General features: G+C 40.3%; 1 protein-coding gene across 3 annotated transcripts in view; it reads right to left on the bottom strand.

The window, feature by feature from the left end:
• Positions 1-696: 696 nt before the first annotated feature.
• The window catches only part of CA8 (carbonic anhydrase 8), a 42,670-nt gene continuing 27,526 nt past the window's right edge, over positions 697-15,840 (bottom strand). Inside the window, exons 4-9 of one of the 3 annotated variants that reach the window (XM_053396069.1) lie at positions 15,715-15,810; positions 11,074-11,136; positions 10,746-10,794; positions 9,978-10,090; positions 5,356-5,523; positions 697-1,847 (exon numbers count right to left, since the gene is read on the bottom strand). In XM_053396069.1, coding sequence (XP_053252044.1) covers positions 5,389-5,523; positions 9,978-10,090; positions 10,746-10,794; positions 11,074-11,136; positions 15,715-15,810 — 456 coding nt within the window. In that variant the 3' untranslated portion in view covers positions 697-1,847; positions 5,356-5,388. Of the gene's footprint in view, positions 1,848-3,325; positions 3,425-5,355; positions 5,524-9,977; positions 10,091-10,745; positions 10,795-11,073; positions 11,137-15,714; positions 15,811-15,840 lie in introns of those variants that run through there. The other 2 variants (XM_053396068.1, XM_053396070.1) reach the window with 2 other exon arrangements.

The following is a 15,840-nucleotide window of genomic DNA, read 5'->3' as shown; positions in this document are numbered from 1 at the left end:
GAAACCTTTTAGATAACAGGCAGCTAATAAGTCTAATAAATAATAAGAATGTACTGTATTAAGGGTCATATTAATAGAAGTTAAAATTCTGAGCTGTGTTGGATCTCAGTTGCATAAATCACAAGTCACCTTCAGTGAATCAGGCTCATCTCTTGTAAATAATAGAATGATACAATTACAGGAATCTTTGGCTCATTGTTTGGCTATTGACTAAATGAGAAAATTAGTACAGTACTGATTTAAGTGAGCACAGTTTACACACACACACACACACACACACACACACACCAAGCAAGCACTCCTCAGAGAAGATGAAAACACATAGTTTAATTTGGGCTGTGGCTTACTGTGAAAGTTCCATGTTACAATATGCAGAAATAAACTGAAGCACTGTTGTTATGACAGCTTTTGCTAAAATCTATCTCATGGCAGTCACATACTTTCTCAGCTTCAATTAGCACTAAACTAATTAACACACTGCTCTCCCATATACTTGTGAACAGTGGCTTTTTTCTTTCTTAGCCAGTCCCAAGTGTGATGTAAGAGTGATTGAGTAGCTAATTACTCTTTAATTGAATTTACACATTATACCCTTTTCACTTGTTCAAGCAGAATATTCGTTCAGAAATGAAATTAAGCTGTACCAGCATGTGAAATATACCCACTGTATTAAAGAAATGAAACATAACTATAAGGAACCACGTGAAAGCGTGTTTTATTGCATTTATTATAGCTGTGTTGAACAGGAGGCGACACCAACAGCTTTTCGTGTTAATTATAAATTAGGTTAATTGAAAAGAAATGTGTGACCTATAGTTTTCCTTAAAGGTAAAAGTCTCGATATAAAAACAAATCTTAATATGAAAATTAGAAATGCTTTAGGAAAAAGTTTTATTGGAAATTATCAAATGAACACATCCCGACAATAGGTGTTGATTTTGGATATGGATTTATATCCCTTTTTCATATATTCATGTTATTTATTTTTGTTGGTTTGTTTATTTATGTTCCACCTATATTATAGCACATGTTATATTTGATGAGAACCAGTGTGGTGCAATGATTAGAGTGTTGGACTAGGACAGAGAAGACCCGGGTTCAAATTCCCACTCCTGGGTGATATTAGGCCTGCTCTGTTCTTTCTTTGTAAATACCTCAAAAGGTTGTTGTGAGAATATAACAGAAGGGGAAGAAAACTGTGTATGTATGCACCTTTAGAGAAAAGGTAACATATACATACAATAAATAAATATTAAAGGCCTGTGTGATGTCCTGACTTGAATGACATTCATTGAATTAGACATTAGCATAACCCTATCAGAAAAAGCTTACAGAATATTGGAAGCTCAGGTTTCCATCAATACATTACATATATTGTCTGTTTTACTTTTAACTGGAGATTATTCTACAGCTTCCAAAAATGTAATTGTGAAACTATTGGCTGAAAACCCAGGAATTTTCTGGAAAACCAATGAAATGTATCATTTGTTATTAATAAGTTTAATCGAGGGAAAGACAGTCCTCATCATTTGCAATGCTGTTTAAATGTAATTATGATTTGGTTGACATAGAGATGCATACTCTTCTTGCTATAGTGCATGCTGATCAGTAAACAATATTTCAAATAATTAGTACTAATACATATTGTGGACAGATTACACTGAAGCAAGTTCAAAGGGGCTCATGTTTTTTCAATATTCTGAGAGTGAGATTTGTTACTTCCTAAGTCCCATTTTTCTCTTCTTCGTGTTAGAGAATCCTTTATTCTCTGTCTCTTATCTTTCCCGTCAGACCTCTTCATATTGGCAGGAGCACATCTGATCCCTTTGGTAGAGACTGTCTGATCTCTAGATTCCAAAAATAAAGAAATACTGACTTTCCCTCATTGTTATTTCTTCATTACTTTCAATAAATTAATATTCATATTTTCAAATAGGCTTATGTTTACATTATTAAATAAAAAACAGGAAAGAGAGAAGAATGACTTATGGAAGACCATTCCAGCTACTGAGTTTACATACTGGAAAAGGACAGAATTCTAAAACGTTATATTTCTCTCCCTCAGGCCACTCCTTAGTATGGCTCAGAAATCCACAAAGGCTTTCTAGTAATCAGGATAGAATAAATACATAACGACTCGAAACATCAAGGACTCTTAGAAAACATCAAGCCAGCAGAAATCAACTTATTTAATTCAATCTTATTTCACAGGGATATACTGTATCATGTATAATTGTTTATCAAAGCATATGAATCGTAAATCACTTCAAAATGTGTAGGATACAGAGGGAGTCATATATTTACCAGCATTACACAGGTTTTACTATGCACTTTTCAACTCTTATTTTCAAGAGGATGTTAGGGTCCCATATGCAAAATACTTTAAAAGATGTATTATACCACCTAAACAGTCATGGCTGTAGTTTATTACGGATGGTGAGAGTTGTTGGAGATTCCCATTCCCCACAAAGAGCTGAAATTTCAGAGTGGTTTACTGTATTTTTCCATGTATAAGACAACCTTTTTTCTTAAAATTTTTAGTAATAGATTGGGGTTCATCTTATATTCAATAACTTCCTTAATTTTTAATTTTTTAAATTTTGGGCTCCCAAAAATAGTCTTATACATGGGGTTGTGTTATACATGGAAAAATACAGTAACAATGAACCCCTCTTCCCCAGGGACTTCTGGGGATTGTTGCTCTCTGAGGGGAATAGGGGTTTCCTAGCAACTCTTAGAACCCTTAGCAACCTTACAGTTTCGAGGAGTCTTTGGGGAAAGCCATAAAGTGGTACAGTACTGCTTTAAATGTATAGTGCAGATGGGCCCTAGAATGGGTTAGCTATGTGTGACAAAAAAATGGCAAATGTTTTTCTGGGGTGTAGTGACGCCTTGTAGATGCCTCAAATTACCTTCAGGTCTATTCTTCCATTCTTTGATTGCAGACGTAAAACAGACAGTAACATAAATGAAACAACACTTGAGAAGGATACAATAACTACTTGGACTTTTCCTATATGGAACAGATTCCAAGATACATTTTCCTTCAGCTCTCCTCCAGTAATAATCATGTATTCAACCAGGCACAAGATGTCCTATTCCAGATGCAGTGGACAACTTCTAGATCCTGCGCTAGGCCATGGACGACTGACTCAGGTGCTTGAGATTACCAGCAGCTGGTGGAAATTTGTAATTGGAACTGAGCAGGTAGTGTAGAAGGGTACCAAAGGTCTGCCAAACTTAGAACAGCTTCACAAGTAACAGATGTTACTCCGATAAAGGATAAAATTCATCAGAGTTCAGTGCAATCTGAAGGCTGTCTAAGCTGAGGTTGAAAGGAACAGTGTGTTCCAGATTGCATCCTAGCTCTGTGACATTGATGAATGGCCTAATGTTCCACATCCAGTCATCTTTACTGGAGAGCCTACAGGGGAACAAACAGTAATAGGTGAGTCGGTGTGTTGATTCAGAATCCTTGTTGGAAAGATCTGGTTGACTGCTCTTGAGAACAGAGTGCAGCAGCATGTCCTCCTCGAAAGTGCTGCCTTTGGGGTGTACTGCCCACTGATCTGTTTAGGTAAGTCTAGGGGACACAGGATCCCCAGGGCAGGATCCCCTAACTCAAGATCACTATGAAGAGCTCAGCCATGACACAACATGAATACTTTAATATTGTATTGATTACTATTGGTGCACACTTTTTACCAGTTTCTCAGCATTGTGACACAGCCATGGCCAGGGGAAGGACCAATACTCCCTGGGATCTTGTGGGGCTTCCTCCTCTTGCATGGCCCAGCGAGATCTTGGGGCCATTCTAGTCCTCTCTCACCTTGTGGCTGGAGGTGGGTTTTCCTAGCCCCCCCCACACACACACTGGCCTTCGGTTTTAAGTCTTCCATTGAGGCATTGAGTGGCTGGTACTTTGCAGAGCTGAAAAGTAATCTTACTCTTCAACCATAATTAGCCTTCAGTTAAGAGGTTTTCCCCTTTCTTTCAGTGGATAGCAGATGACTGTTAGGCATCGTCTACATAGCTGTTAGTCATAATTTGGGCTTAAATGGCATTGAGTAGGATCTCAAGGCCCTCTTAAGTGGTCTTGAGTTGAGCACACCAGCTCCCCACCTGAGCTCTGTGTAGGCTAAAGCCAGTGCCATTCATCTCAGGTTACCAGCAGGATTCCAGTCACTTGATGTGCACCACATTGGGCCCCTGTATGCTAGTCAACTCGCACAGCATTCCCCAGCTTCAGATCTTAGGGGGTTAATGAATCCGGACCCAGTGCCATGCCAACCCCCATTTACCTCACTTTGGTCAATAAATATTGTGGCCTGTTTTCACCCACACCTGTGTCCTGTATTATTTAATCTCTACCTGGTTTGGGAAGCTGGTTTAGGAAGCCACAATGCGCCTGTCAATGTGGTGCTTATTGTGGTCAGTCTGGGATGAAGGGAACCAAGGATTAACAGGATCTGAAGGATACTAAATTGCTGCGTGGGATAAAATAATGTGTGGCAAAACATATTCTTTTGATTCTAAATTCCTAAATTATTTAATTGGCTCAACCTTCCAGTGAATACCCACTTATATTGTTTTGGATCTAAGTATTACCTTATAAGTTAGGGGCAGGTTGACAAAGCTGTTCCCAAGAATTATTTTTAGATGTTGTTAAGTGTATTGAAAGAGCTTTGACATTTCAGATCAATATTTTTTTAGAAGTAACTCTTGCATGCTTAAAATTCAAAGTCATCTTCTCAAATAACTTTGGTGCTACTGATATTTGAATTACCGGCAGTGGCCTTAGGACATTATTCATTCTCTCACAAATAAAATTTACATGAGTATGTCTGTGACTTCCCCCTCAAGTAATCTCTGTGCAGGAATCCAGATGCATTTGAAATCACTCCTTCCAAAAACAAAGTAATTATATTGTGGAACTGCAGAAGAGTACTATATAATTGAAATTCCAATATGGTGAAGGGCAGGCACACAACGGGAGAACAAGCAAAAATTCAGGAAGAGAGGGCAGTGGTTCCTTGGCTTATGCAGTCATCTGCAAAGTTTTCAGATGTGGGACTCACATTTAACTGAGTGCCAATGCAAGAAACACTGCTATTTCTATGACATGCATGACTCTTATCATCTCTGCTCATGATAAGGGAGACAGCACTCCTCTATCTGTAGGCCTTCAACAGTTGTGTGGAAGAGTGAATTTTGACAGGTGCAGCTTGTCCTGTAAGGATGGAAGCAAACTACACCTGCCCAAAATCTAAGTTGGACACAAACCTTAAAGAGTTCTGCCCCCTTTGCATTTGGTCTCCACTCCCACATGTCCCTTTCTATTTTGTTTTTACTTACCTACATTATGATTATTTTCATTATTTGTCTTTGCTACTGGAAGGCAGCCCTTATGACTCTGTCACTTAGTGGCTGTGTGGGTCTAAAGTTATCTCCTAGTGTTCCATCGCTGCCTTCTAGCAGTTCTGCCCCTTTAACATGTGTCCTCAGTCGTCGAAACTCTTCTATCTAATAAAAACAAGAAAACAGTTGTTGTTTTATACATCTGCTCCATTGTAAGGAAATGTTAATACTGTTTATTTTTCTCTCTCTCTAAACTATATCCCACCATTCTACTATTTGTGCTATGGCCTTTTTTTTTTTTTTAGAAAACCTTATAAAATCAGGAATTTTATTATAATCCCTACACATTCCTACTCCAAATCCCACAGAAAACAGGGTTTTGTTTACAAGTGAGTTTTAATATGGAAGGACTGTGACACCAGTTCAGTGCTGGTACAAATTCCTAGGCCCAGAATTCTTTAAGTGCCTTGTGTCTTTTGCACCAGACTGTGGTTGGCAGATCTCAGGGTTCTAAAAAAACACCAAAGTAGATCCCACAAGTTGCCTTTCCGCATTTTGACAGGGCATTCTTTGTGATAATGCCCAGCTTGTGGAACTCCCTCCCTGGGAAGGTACGTCTGTCTCCATACAGACTTTTAAACACAAATGAAAAGCATATCAGTTCTCCTGGGCCTTTGAGACATGAGTGTTGACTGCAATTTCAGCTGGTGGTATTCTTTTAGCATATGGGTTGTTGTTGTTTTTTTGTGGTATTGTAACACATTTTCATGGATTGTTTTTATGATGTTCACTGCCCTGGGTTCCTATGGGAAGCCAGGTTGTATAGAAGCAACAACAACAACAACTTCTTTACATTGATGAGCAGCAGCTTGCCAGGGCTTCAGAAGTGCTTCCCTTCCACACTTTGCTTGGAAAGCCAGGAAATGAACCTGGCACTTTTGGCATACAAAGCATGTGATTTGCTACTAAGCTCTTCCTTAAGCTTCTTTCTCCCAAAGCTCCCACTACATAATGAGCCATTTGCTTTGGGATCCACACAATAGCTGAGATGTTAAATATATATTGCTTAGACAAACCTCTGCAATATGAATTTTCTCTTTTTAACCACTTGGTTCTTATTAATGTTTTCAATTATATTTTAATGTAGTTTTTTCTGATTTTATTCTTATTAGGTTTACACCTTCTTGATATATTTTTATGAAAATGTGGGTTATATGCTAAGCAAGTACAGGCGTACCTTGGATCTCGAACGCCTTGCAACTCGAACATTTTGGCTCCTGAACGCTGCAAACCCGGAAGCGAGTGTTCCAGTCTGTGAACGTTCTTTGGAACCCGAATGTCTAATGCAGCTTCTGCAGCTTCTGATTGAATACATGAAGCTCCTGCCCCAATCGGAAACTGCGCCTTGGTTGTCAAACGTTTTCGGAAGTCGAATGGACTTCCGGAATGGATTCTGTTTGATAACCAAGGTACGACTGTACCGTATTTTTCCATGTATAAGAAGTCCCCACATATAAGACAACCCCTATTTTTCTGAACCCAAAGTTAAGGGGGGAAATCACCCCTAAAATAGATAGCATTTGCATTAGGTGTATCATATATTCCACAGGAGGTACGTTCACACCCCCATGCTTTAAAAACAACAACAACAACAACAATCTATTCTTGCCCTTACCCAGATGACAAATTTTACTCCTCATAGAAAATATTGCCAAGGTTTAAGAATGGGGACAGGAGGCTTCTCTGTGTGCAAGTCAGTGTAGGATCAGATTCAACTCAAGATTTATCTTCACATCGGTACAGTGCAAGGACAATGACATTTCAGAAGATAACTATAATTATGGTTGCCATCTACTTCAAAACTGACTTCTTTCAATACGCTTGTTTATTTGATGAACAGCTTGGGTTGCTAAGATTATTGTTCCTCAGACTAGTGCTTTTGAAATCCATATTGTTTCTTTTTAGCTTTGAAAGGCAGAATGGAGCAGCTTTCATAGAAGAGATGAAAGGAAGGAAGATGATGGAGGTTCTTGGGAGATACTTAAAAGGAAAAGTTCAGATTGTGAAGATGTTCATTGATTTTATGTCTATTTAAGTGGATTAAGAAAAAAAATAAGTTTCCCTGAAAACGTAAGTATCTTATAGAAGAACTGTAAGATCTTGAGTATCTTACAGAGAGGTAACATGCTTCAAATGAAACCTGAACTGAAACTTCACTAAGATAGTTTGATGTCATTGCAGTTTAGGAAAAAGTGATTTCTCCAACACACTTCAAAAGTTTCAATCTTTGGAGTCTTGGGGAGGTAAAGCAAACAAAAATGAGATGAGAAAAAAGCCCCATCACAGTTGCAGTACTTCTGAGTAGTACTAGGAGACCTTCAAATAAATGTATGTTGAATAGAGTGCCTCACACTTGTAACAAAAGCTTTATTTTAATGATGTTTTTGATAAGGGAGAGAGTCAACATCATTCAGTGGGAAGCACTTCTCAGTCCTTACTTCAGTCAGAGAAGTGAATAACAGATATACTTAACAACTGTTTACTCTGGACAACCATAACAGAACATAAATGGGCAGAGAAATCCTAAGGTGGTTAGCAGGGAGAGGATCTGGCAGAGGTGCCCCTTCACTGGGTTCTTCTGATGAGGTGACTCCACCACCAGTGGCATGCGGTGAAATTTTTCATAGGGGAACAGTTAGGACCAGAGGTGCCAGCTTGCAAGGGGCATGGGGGGTCAGTGTCATGTGTGGGATGTTGTGACGTCCTGACGTCGTGCACGTGAGCATCGTGCCTCCCTCCCTAAGCCAGGCAGAAGCTTCCCAGGCTTTGTGAAGGAGCTGCCAGGGCTCTGACAGGATGACTGAACCCCCCTGCCTCCTTCCAAAAGCCAGATGGGCTTTGGGAAGATGGCAGGACAGCTCTTGGACCTATCAGAGACTTGTGCCTGCCTCCCTAAGCCGGGCAGAAGCTTCCCGGGCTTTGGGAAGGAGACACCAGAGGAACATTTGTGGATCGAGGGCCCGACCCCCGCTATGTGAAATAAACACACAAGGACACGTGATATAAGGTTAATGGGCAAGAAAAGGCCACAACTTTATTGATTACAGCAGTGAAAAGGTATTGGCTTAGGCATTGGATGACTATAGGAGGTGGGTTTATTCAACAGTAGGTGGAGCCTGTTGATGCTAATCCAACTATAGGCTCACCCCTGATGTCACCGAGGGTCGTGCCATGGCCTCCTGCCAAGCAGGCATCAGACGGAATACACGACCGCCAGATTCCTTTAACGGAATAACCCACGGTAGATAGCATAGGCGATGGCCACACCTACCCCTTGACACACATGAATCCAATGCCTAACCTACCCACCAATACCACAAAAGTTGTGACGATTGCTACGAGGTAGGCGAAAAAACCAAAAGCCTAATGCCAAATGGAAAAATTCCTACCAGGCCCCCCAGACAACCGGGGCGACCAACCTAAGGTCCATAGCAAGGCCAAAAACCTAGACCCTGAGCTAAATGGGAGTGGAGGGTGGGTGACTCGCTGCGGGACGACGACGACTGAGGAGGAGGCGGAGCTGGCCCCGCAGCATTAGCTGCTAAACACGCCCCCCGGAGACACCTGGATGGCTGCCTCCGGTGGGCGTGGGCGCCAGCCAGGTGAGGAGGGGCGGGGGCTAAGGCCCCCGGCCAGGGGCGGAGCTCGGGCTCCCGCCCACAACCACTCCCCTCTCTTCCAGGGAGGAGAGTCTTTAGGGGACTAGCCTAGTCCCCTTAGTCCAGTGACCACACTGGCCACCCCGTGGGGGCCTCTGCTGCATCCACCCAAAGTGCAGCAGGTTGCAGGATACCCTTGGAAGTTAAATGCTTAATGTAGAAGCACTCTCACACACACACACATGCCAGCAAAGATTTTGGGGTGGTTACATTGCTTTGTTTCACATTAGCACATCTCTTGTAGCACCCTGCTGAAATCCCATAGCTTTTTATACCACAAATATCCTGGTTTAATTTTGGTTTTGTTGCGCTACAGCCCCTCTGGATACCATTAACGTGGTAGCATTGCGGAAGTGTTGAAGAACAAAGTAAAGCTGAAGGAATCTACCACTAATGCACTGTTATTTTGTCAATACTATGTTGCATAATGCATCCCCAATAGAACAGGAGCCCTGTGTCTGCGGGGGGGCGGTCAGACATAAGCAGGCGGGCATGTTCAGTACCCACAGGAACCCTCACTGCACAAACAGAGCTATTGTGTGCCTTTGTTCAAACAACTAGCAGTAATTATTTAAAGGCAGACAATAACAAGGGACTACATTTCTTTTTTACTCTGTGATCTTTTTTTGTCTTTTCCATATATATATATATATATATATATATATATATATATATATATGGCGCATAGGATAAAAGTCAACAGAGTTCTTTTTTCCATTTCTGACCTTTCTATTGCTTTCAGTGACACAAAAGATTTAACCTTTATTTTAAAAGCCATGCTCCAACTGATCTAATGAGATCTTCAAGATGAAGCAGGTATCCTGCCCTGCAATATATTTTGCACGCTATAACCTTTCGCTGGGAATTACATTCTAAGGTCATTATAAGCACAGCCATTACCTGAAGTTGGGATACAGTTAAAGGATATCTAAATAAGATCCATGTAACACCTTCGCTGCAGGGGGGAACCGTGAGAGAGCCTTCGTACACCCAGTAATCTCGTAGCAGGGGGTCTGAAATTAAATGGAGGAGATTGGTTTGAAAACCTGCCATTATGCTCCATCTTTCTTTTTAAGATCGAGGGCACGATCCTATCTTCAGTCTAGAGCTGTGCCAGGTGCAGCCGGCGGGGAGCATGTTGGAAAACAAGTCTTAGCTGCAGGCACTTCATCCCCAAACTACATCCCTGCAAAGAGATGTTGAATGGAACGTCAGACTGCAGCAAACTGCATCTGAATGCTTTTCCCAAGAAGGGTCTAAGATGGGCTGCAATCCCCTCTGGCATGGGATACTCTCCTCTCGTCATGGGCTACCAGCAAGGGCTTTCACTAGCATGCCCCTTCTCAGTTTATGTGTCTCTCTGCACAACACCATAATGAGGGCTTTCCTCAGTAAAGCCCAGATTTCCCCAAATCCAGGCAGACTGAGCAGGTCAAATATGAGGGTCAGCCTGTGCTCCTCACTTGCTGCCATCATTGTGCAAGGTGCATTCCATGGCCAGGTAACTACCTTCTAAAGAGGAAACATGACTAGAGCAGCCATGGTACAGCCATGGGTTTGCCTCTATCAAAGCTTTCAGGGTCCGGCTGCAGGCACTGGCAGCACCACTCTTGGCCTCTATAGTCTTTTGTGCATGCATGGTTTTGTGGCATACAAATAAGCACTTACCTGGTAATAATGTGTTGGGATTAAAACACGGTATTGTCTTGGACTTTCCCTGAAAATTTAACAGAAATCAGTCTTGTCTCTCTAGTTTTTAAGAGAGAGCAGATTTTGAAACAATTGACTATCTAATAAAAATACCAAATTATAAGATAAATTATTTATCAAACCCTCTCTCTCTCTCTTTTAAAGTGTTTATATTTTTACAAAATGATGCCACCTATGTTGGATATAGCTAAGCTACTTAATAAATCAGAGAACTCAAAGGGAGCCTGCAGCTATCATACTTAGTTCATTTCAAAACATTTTTAGAAAGCAGAATTAACAGCTTTACCTTATATTGGATGTCTTGCAGAATTTCAGTAACAGCCTTCAGACCTGAATGCTCTTTTCCTATCTGAAACATAATGTACAATAAATAAAGATAAACACACAGTATTCCCTCCTCTGATGAAACACAGGTTTCAAAGTTCTCAACAAGTGAAGTCAGTTCCTTATTCATTTCTACCAAATTGGATGACCTTTTGCATGAAGTTCAAGCAAAGATGCAGAATGAAGTAATTGACAGAAAGGTAAATAGAGCAGACAAGATAAAAACAAAAATACCAAGGTATTCAAACTTCAGGATAAGCCAACTTGCCTATTTTTGCCGTAATCTTTCAGTAATTATCATATGTCATGTCATAATCAAGCATCATTGTGTGACATAGAGAGCAAGGTTATCGTTTGCTCAGCTCTGAAAAGTGCACAGATAAAGTTCAGATCTTTGGCTCCTCTTGTTCTGAGTGGATCTGCACATTACAAAGAGGGCAAGAGTAAATTATTTTACTCCTGGCACTGTATCCTGCCCTTCCTGAGAAGTTCAAAGTGGCATATATATATATATATATATATATATATATATACTCTCCCCACCCCCCATCTTATCCTCACAACCACCTTAGGTGACTAGCCCAAGGTCACCTTAGGGAGCCTCATTGCAGAATTTGAGCCCCAATTCAAATCTGATATAACCTACTACACAACTAGCGTAACTAACTACTACAGAGGTAGCTGAAGACCATATGCTATGAACCGTGAGGATAATGTGCATGCCAACACCATACACCTCACTCGGGTTTTTGAGAGCTAGAAGTCTATACAGAGAGCTGGTTCATTGTGACTGAAGAAGTCAACATGCTTTCACTGAAAGCTGCCTTATACCATATATCCAGAGAAGGCCAGGAAGCCAGCCCTTCAGTCACCTCAATCATGGGGGGGGGTCCTGTATACATATGGGGCTTCCATAACTCATGAGTAGGGTTGGAGGAGAACTTCAATCAGTTCACATTTAAAACTGAATTTGTCCAATTTGCACTTTCCAAAAAATAAATAAATACGAGAACCATATCAAAGACATTCGTCAGCAGTTGCACTTATCAGAATTTTGCAGTGTAATTCTCCAACCCAACAACACTTATGAACATGTGTAAATCAAGGAGAAATGTAAATAAAAATGAATGCATTGGTGAAAATAACTTACAGAAATGCATTATGTTAGGGAAAATTGCTTGCAAAAATGTGTATGTTGGTCAAAACTGCATCCAGAACTGTGGTTATTAGGAGAAATCCTTCAGGATTTTTAAAAAAGAAAAAATCACAACTTGCTGGACAAATGTGGAGAACTGAATTTAAGATTGATAAAAATTAGAAACTAAGAAAACTCAAATGTACCAAGCCATCCCTCACCCCTCATGAGGATGAAGGGATCCATTCACATGGAAAGTAAATGGAGGACACTCCCATCTCAACATTGCAGGGTACACGGGACTCTTGTCAGGCCAAGAGAAGATTTCTGTTACTTTAGATAAATTTGTTTCAGATGCCAAATTCAAACAACATGTTTAGAAGCATTTCAAGTGTCAAAACATCCACCCCAACCCAGCAAGAGGGATCCGTGTGGTTAAACAACCTTATACATGTGTTGCCAGTGCAGACGTACCAATGCAGATTGCCATCTGTTCAGCTTAGCATCAGATTTGTTTTAAGCCATAGGCCATAACAAGAAAAATGTCAGACGAAAGTAACCACTTAAGCAATAAATAAATCTCAGCTATCAGGGAACAGAGACACAAACAGCAACTTTGAAACGTACACAGAAAGTTCTTTAAAAGCTTGCTTCTTGATTACAATCCATTTACGAGAATTGTAATGGATCTGTCATTGTTTTGTGGCTGTCAAGGCAAAAGTAGCCGTGGTGCCAGGAATGCCTTTGTTTTCATTGGCCAGAAGAAATTCTAATTTTGTGCAGTGTTGACCAATATTCCTCATTTTTCAACTGCTTGATAAGAAAGCTATTCCTTGAATATTTCAATGTAATGTAGGAAACTGTCTCATACTGAGTGACACCACTGCTTCATCTTGCTCAGTTCTGTCTAGCACTGACTGACAGCAGCAGCTCCCCAGGATTTCAGGCAAAGATGTCTCCTAGCCCTGCCTGGAGATGCTGGGGACTGAAACAGGACAACTACAGCTGGATGAAATCCACTGAGTGAAGTTGGCTTTCTTCTAGTAGGCCATTAAGCAAAGGGCACCCAACTCCCCATCAAGTTTAAGGATGCAGTGCAGAAACATTTTCAATTAAAATAAAAATACTGAGCAACGCAAAAAAGAAAAAAGGGGTGGGTGGGAGCCCCTTGATTAAATTGAATTGAAAAAGTGGAGAGAGATTATTAAGCTAAAGAGTTTTATTTAACAATTTTACATAACTTTCTGAGTAACTCCAAGGTTAGTCCTGCTGAAATTGGAAGGCTGCTTCAGAAGCAATTATGGAAGAGTCCTCTAGGATACAAAACCGAGTGAACTGAGAGCTGCTTCCATTATTTTTAACGGCCCTATTTCTGCATCAAGACCATAATCAATACACTTTTACATTCAAACAGTCTTGGAGGCATTTATAATCATATTATAAAACATGACAAATTAATAGAAGCAAAAAAAAAAAACCCTAACCCAGAATCAATTTGAAACATAAAGGACAACTTTCCCCACCCCATTCATACAATATTGAAACGGCACAACTAGTTATGAAAAGGCAGCCTTCACCAACCTGGTGCCCCCTGGATATTTGAGACTACAACTCCCATCAACCAGCATCAACGTGTTCTTGCTGGCTTGGGCTGATGGGAATTGAAGCTCAAAATATGTGAAGGGCAGATGGGTAGCCCAACCACCTGTTTGGGCTGCATAGAAGTCTTAGAACAAGATTTGTGCAGTCTTCTTTGGCAACTCTGCTTCCACAGCGTACAAGGTAATTTGTTCTGGCTAAAACTGCAATCCTCAGCATACTTACTTGGAAGTAAATTGAAATCAGTAGGGCTTACTTCCACATAAACATAGTTAGGGTCATGGTGCACAAATATGGTTCATAAAGGAGCATTTGCCTAGTACTTAAAGCAATAAACACTCGTGAATTCTTCTGGAATGAAGTTGTTTTTCACAGAAACCTCAGACAACCACTACACTCATATCCAGTGCTTTTTTCTAGGGGGACACAGGGGACGCATACCCCTAAACATTTTCTGAATCTAAGTTTGGCCTCATTGAGGGGCATTATTTCAATATGAGTAGGAAAATGAGAGTACCCCTAAACATTTTTTTAGGGGGGAAAGCACTGCCCACATCCCTTTCACTTTGACATAATCAAACCATTCTTTCTCTGTATATATTCCAAGCATTTAAATAGATAAGCAGCATGTTTTGTGTAAAGTTGGATTTAGATTGGCAATTTATATCTTAATATAAAACGCCATTCTCACTTAGGAATGTTGGAGAATTCTGGGGGGGAATGGAAAGAGGAAGGGAAATTGGCATCAGTTTGCATGTTTGTCTGTGGTCAGGAACAGAAGTCTCTTCAGCGATTGGTAGTAGTTCACATCATCCTTGTTAGTACACATACAATACGTAATTAATGACTTAAAAAACATTTTGGCATTTCCTTTACGTGGAAATGAAAGGAAGTTACATGAATAGTTACACAAATCATCCAACTTACATTAAATAGCAGACAGCAAGATGATTAACACAGTATTTGGCAGAAACCAAAGTGCAGTGGAATGGAAACAGTGCTGATGGAGATGAAAACAGATCAGAATGGGAATTGCTGCCTTCATTCATTCATTCATTCATTCATTCATTGCATTATTCCTGTTCTGATTGCTGTATGTCATCTACAAACTCAAATAAGCCACAAAGCTGAACTTTGAAAACCATATTCATGCTCTTCTGCAAAGAGATAAGCTCTGCCATATCATAAAAAATAAGTCCATTTGCAGCTGTCCTTATTTGAAATATTATCACTGCAAATCCTAAGTTTCTTTAACCAAGTTATTAAATCTGATCCATTTTGATCTTTCTAAAGTGTAGAATTGTTCTAATGCCCACTACAAAATAAAAAATAATGTTATTTTCTCACCAGCCCACTAATAACCCCCACACAATCATTTTCATTTCCAGGGACAATTTATAACCTAAGTTTGACTATGTTCAGAATGCCCTTCTCTTTCTTCTCTTAAACCTAGTATTTCATAATATTCTACTGCACACATTATGACATTTTTTTGAACACACCGTTTAAAAGAAATAGTCATGATAAATGGTCATGAGCTGCCTGTGGCAAAAAAGCAACTAATAGATTTAATGATGATTATGATTATGATTATTGTTATGTACTGAAGTTCTCACCCTGGGCCAGCAGGGGGATACTGTAGATAGTTTTCACTCAGGTCCACGTCAGTTATTTTAGGCGGGAAACCCTGGGTTGTTGTTGCTACAATGTTAACAGCTGGCTGCCTATAAAAGCAGGCCGGCTGAGCTGTTTGCTGTTCAGCTTTCTGTTCCAGCTTACAAAATAAAGAGCTGCTTTGGAGAAATCGTTGTGTTGTCTGCCATGTCTACCCACTATTCAACAATTATGACAAAGACAGCAGAAAGTTACCTGCACAAATAAAGCAATAATGGCTATGCCGTTCTTCTTCCCCAGTGCTTCATCAATGTTGTGGTACATTGTGGAGTTCCAGTGAACTAGATGGAGCTAGAAAGAGAAACAGAGAGGGAGTTGCAA

Source organism: Podarcis raffonei, chromosome 7 (genome assembly GCF_027172205.1).
Source record: "Podarcis raffonei isolate rPodRaf1 chromosome 7, rPodRaf1.pri, whole genome shotgun sequence".
NCBI lineage: Eukaryota > Metazoa > Chordata > Lepidosauria > Squamata > Lacertidae > Podarcis > Podarcis raffonei.
Note: the sequence above shows the minus strand (reverse complement) of the source record. Positions and strands in the feature narration are given on the sequence as shown.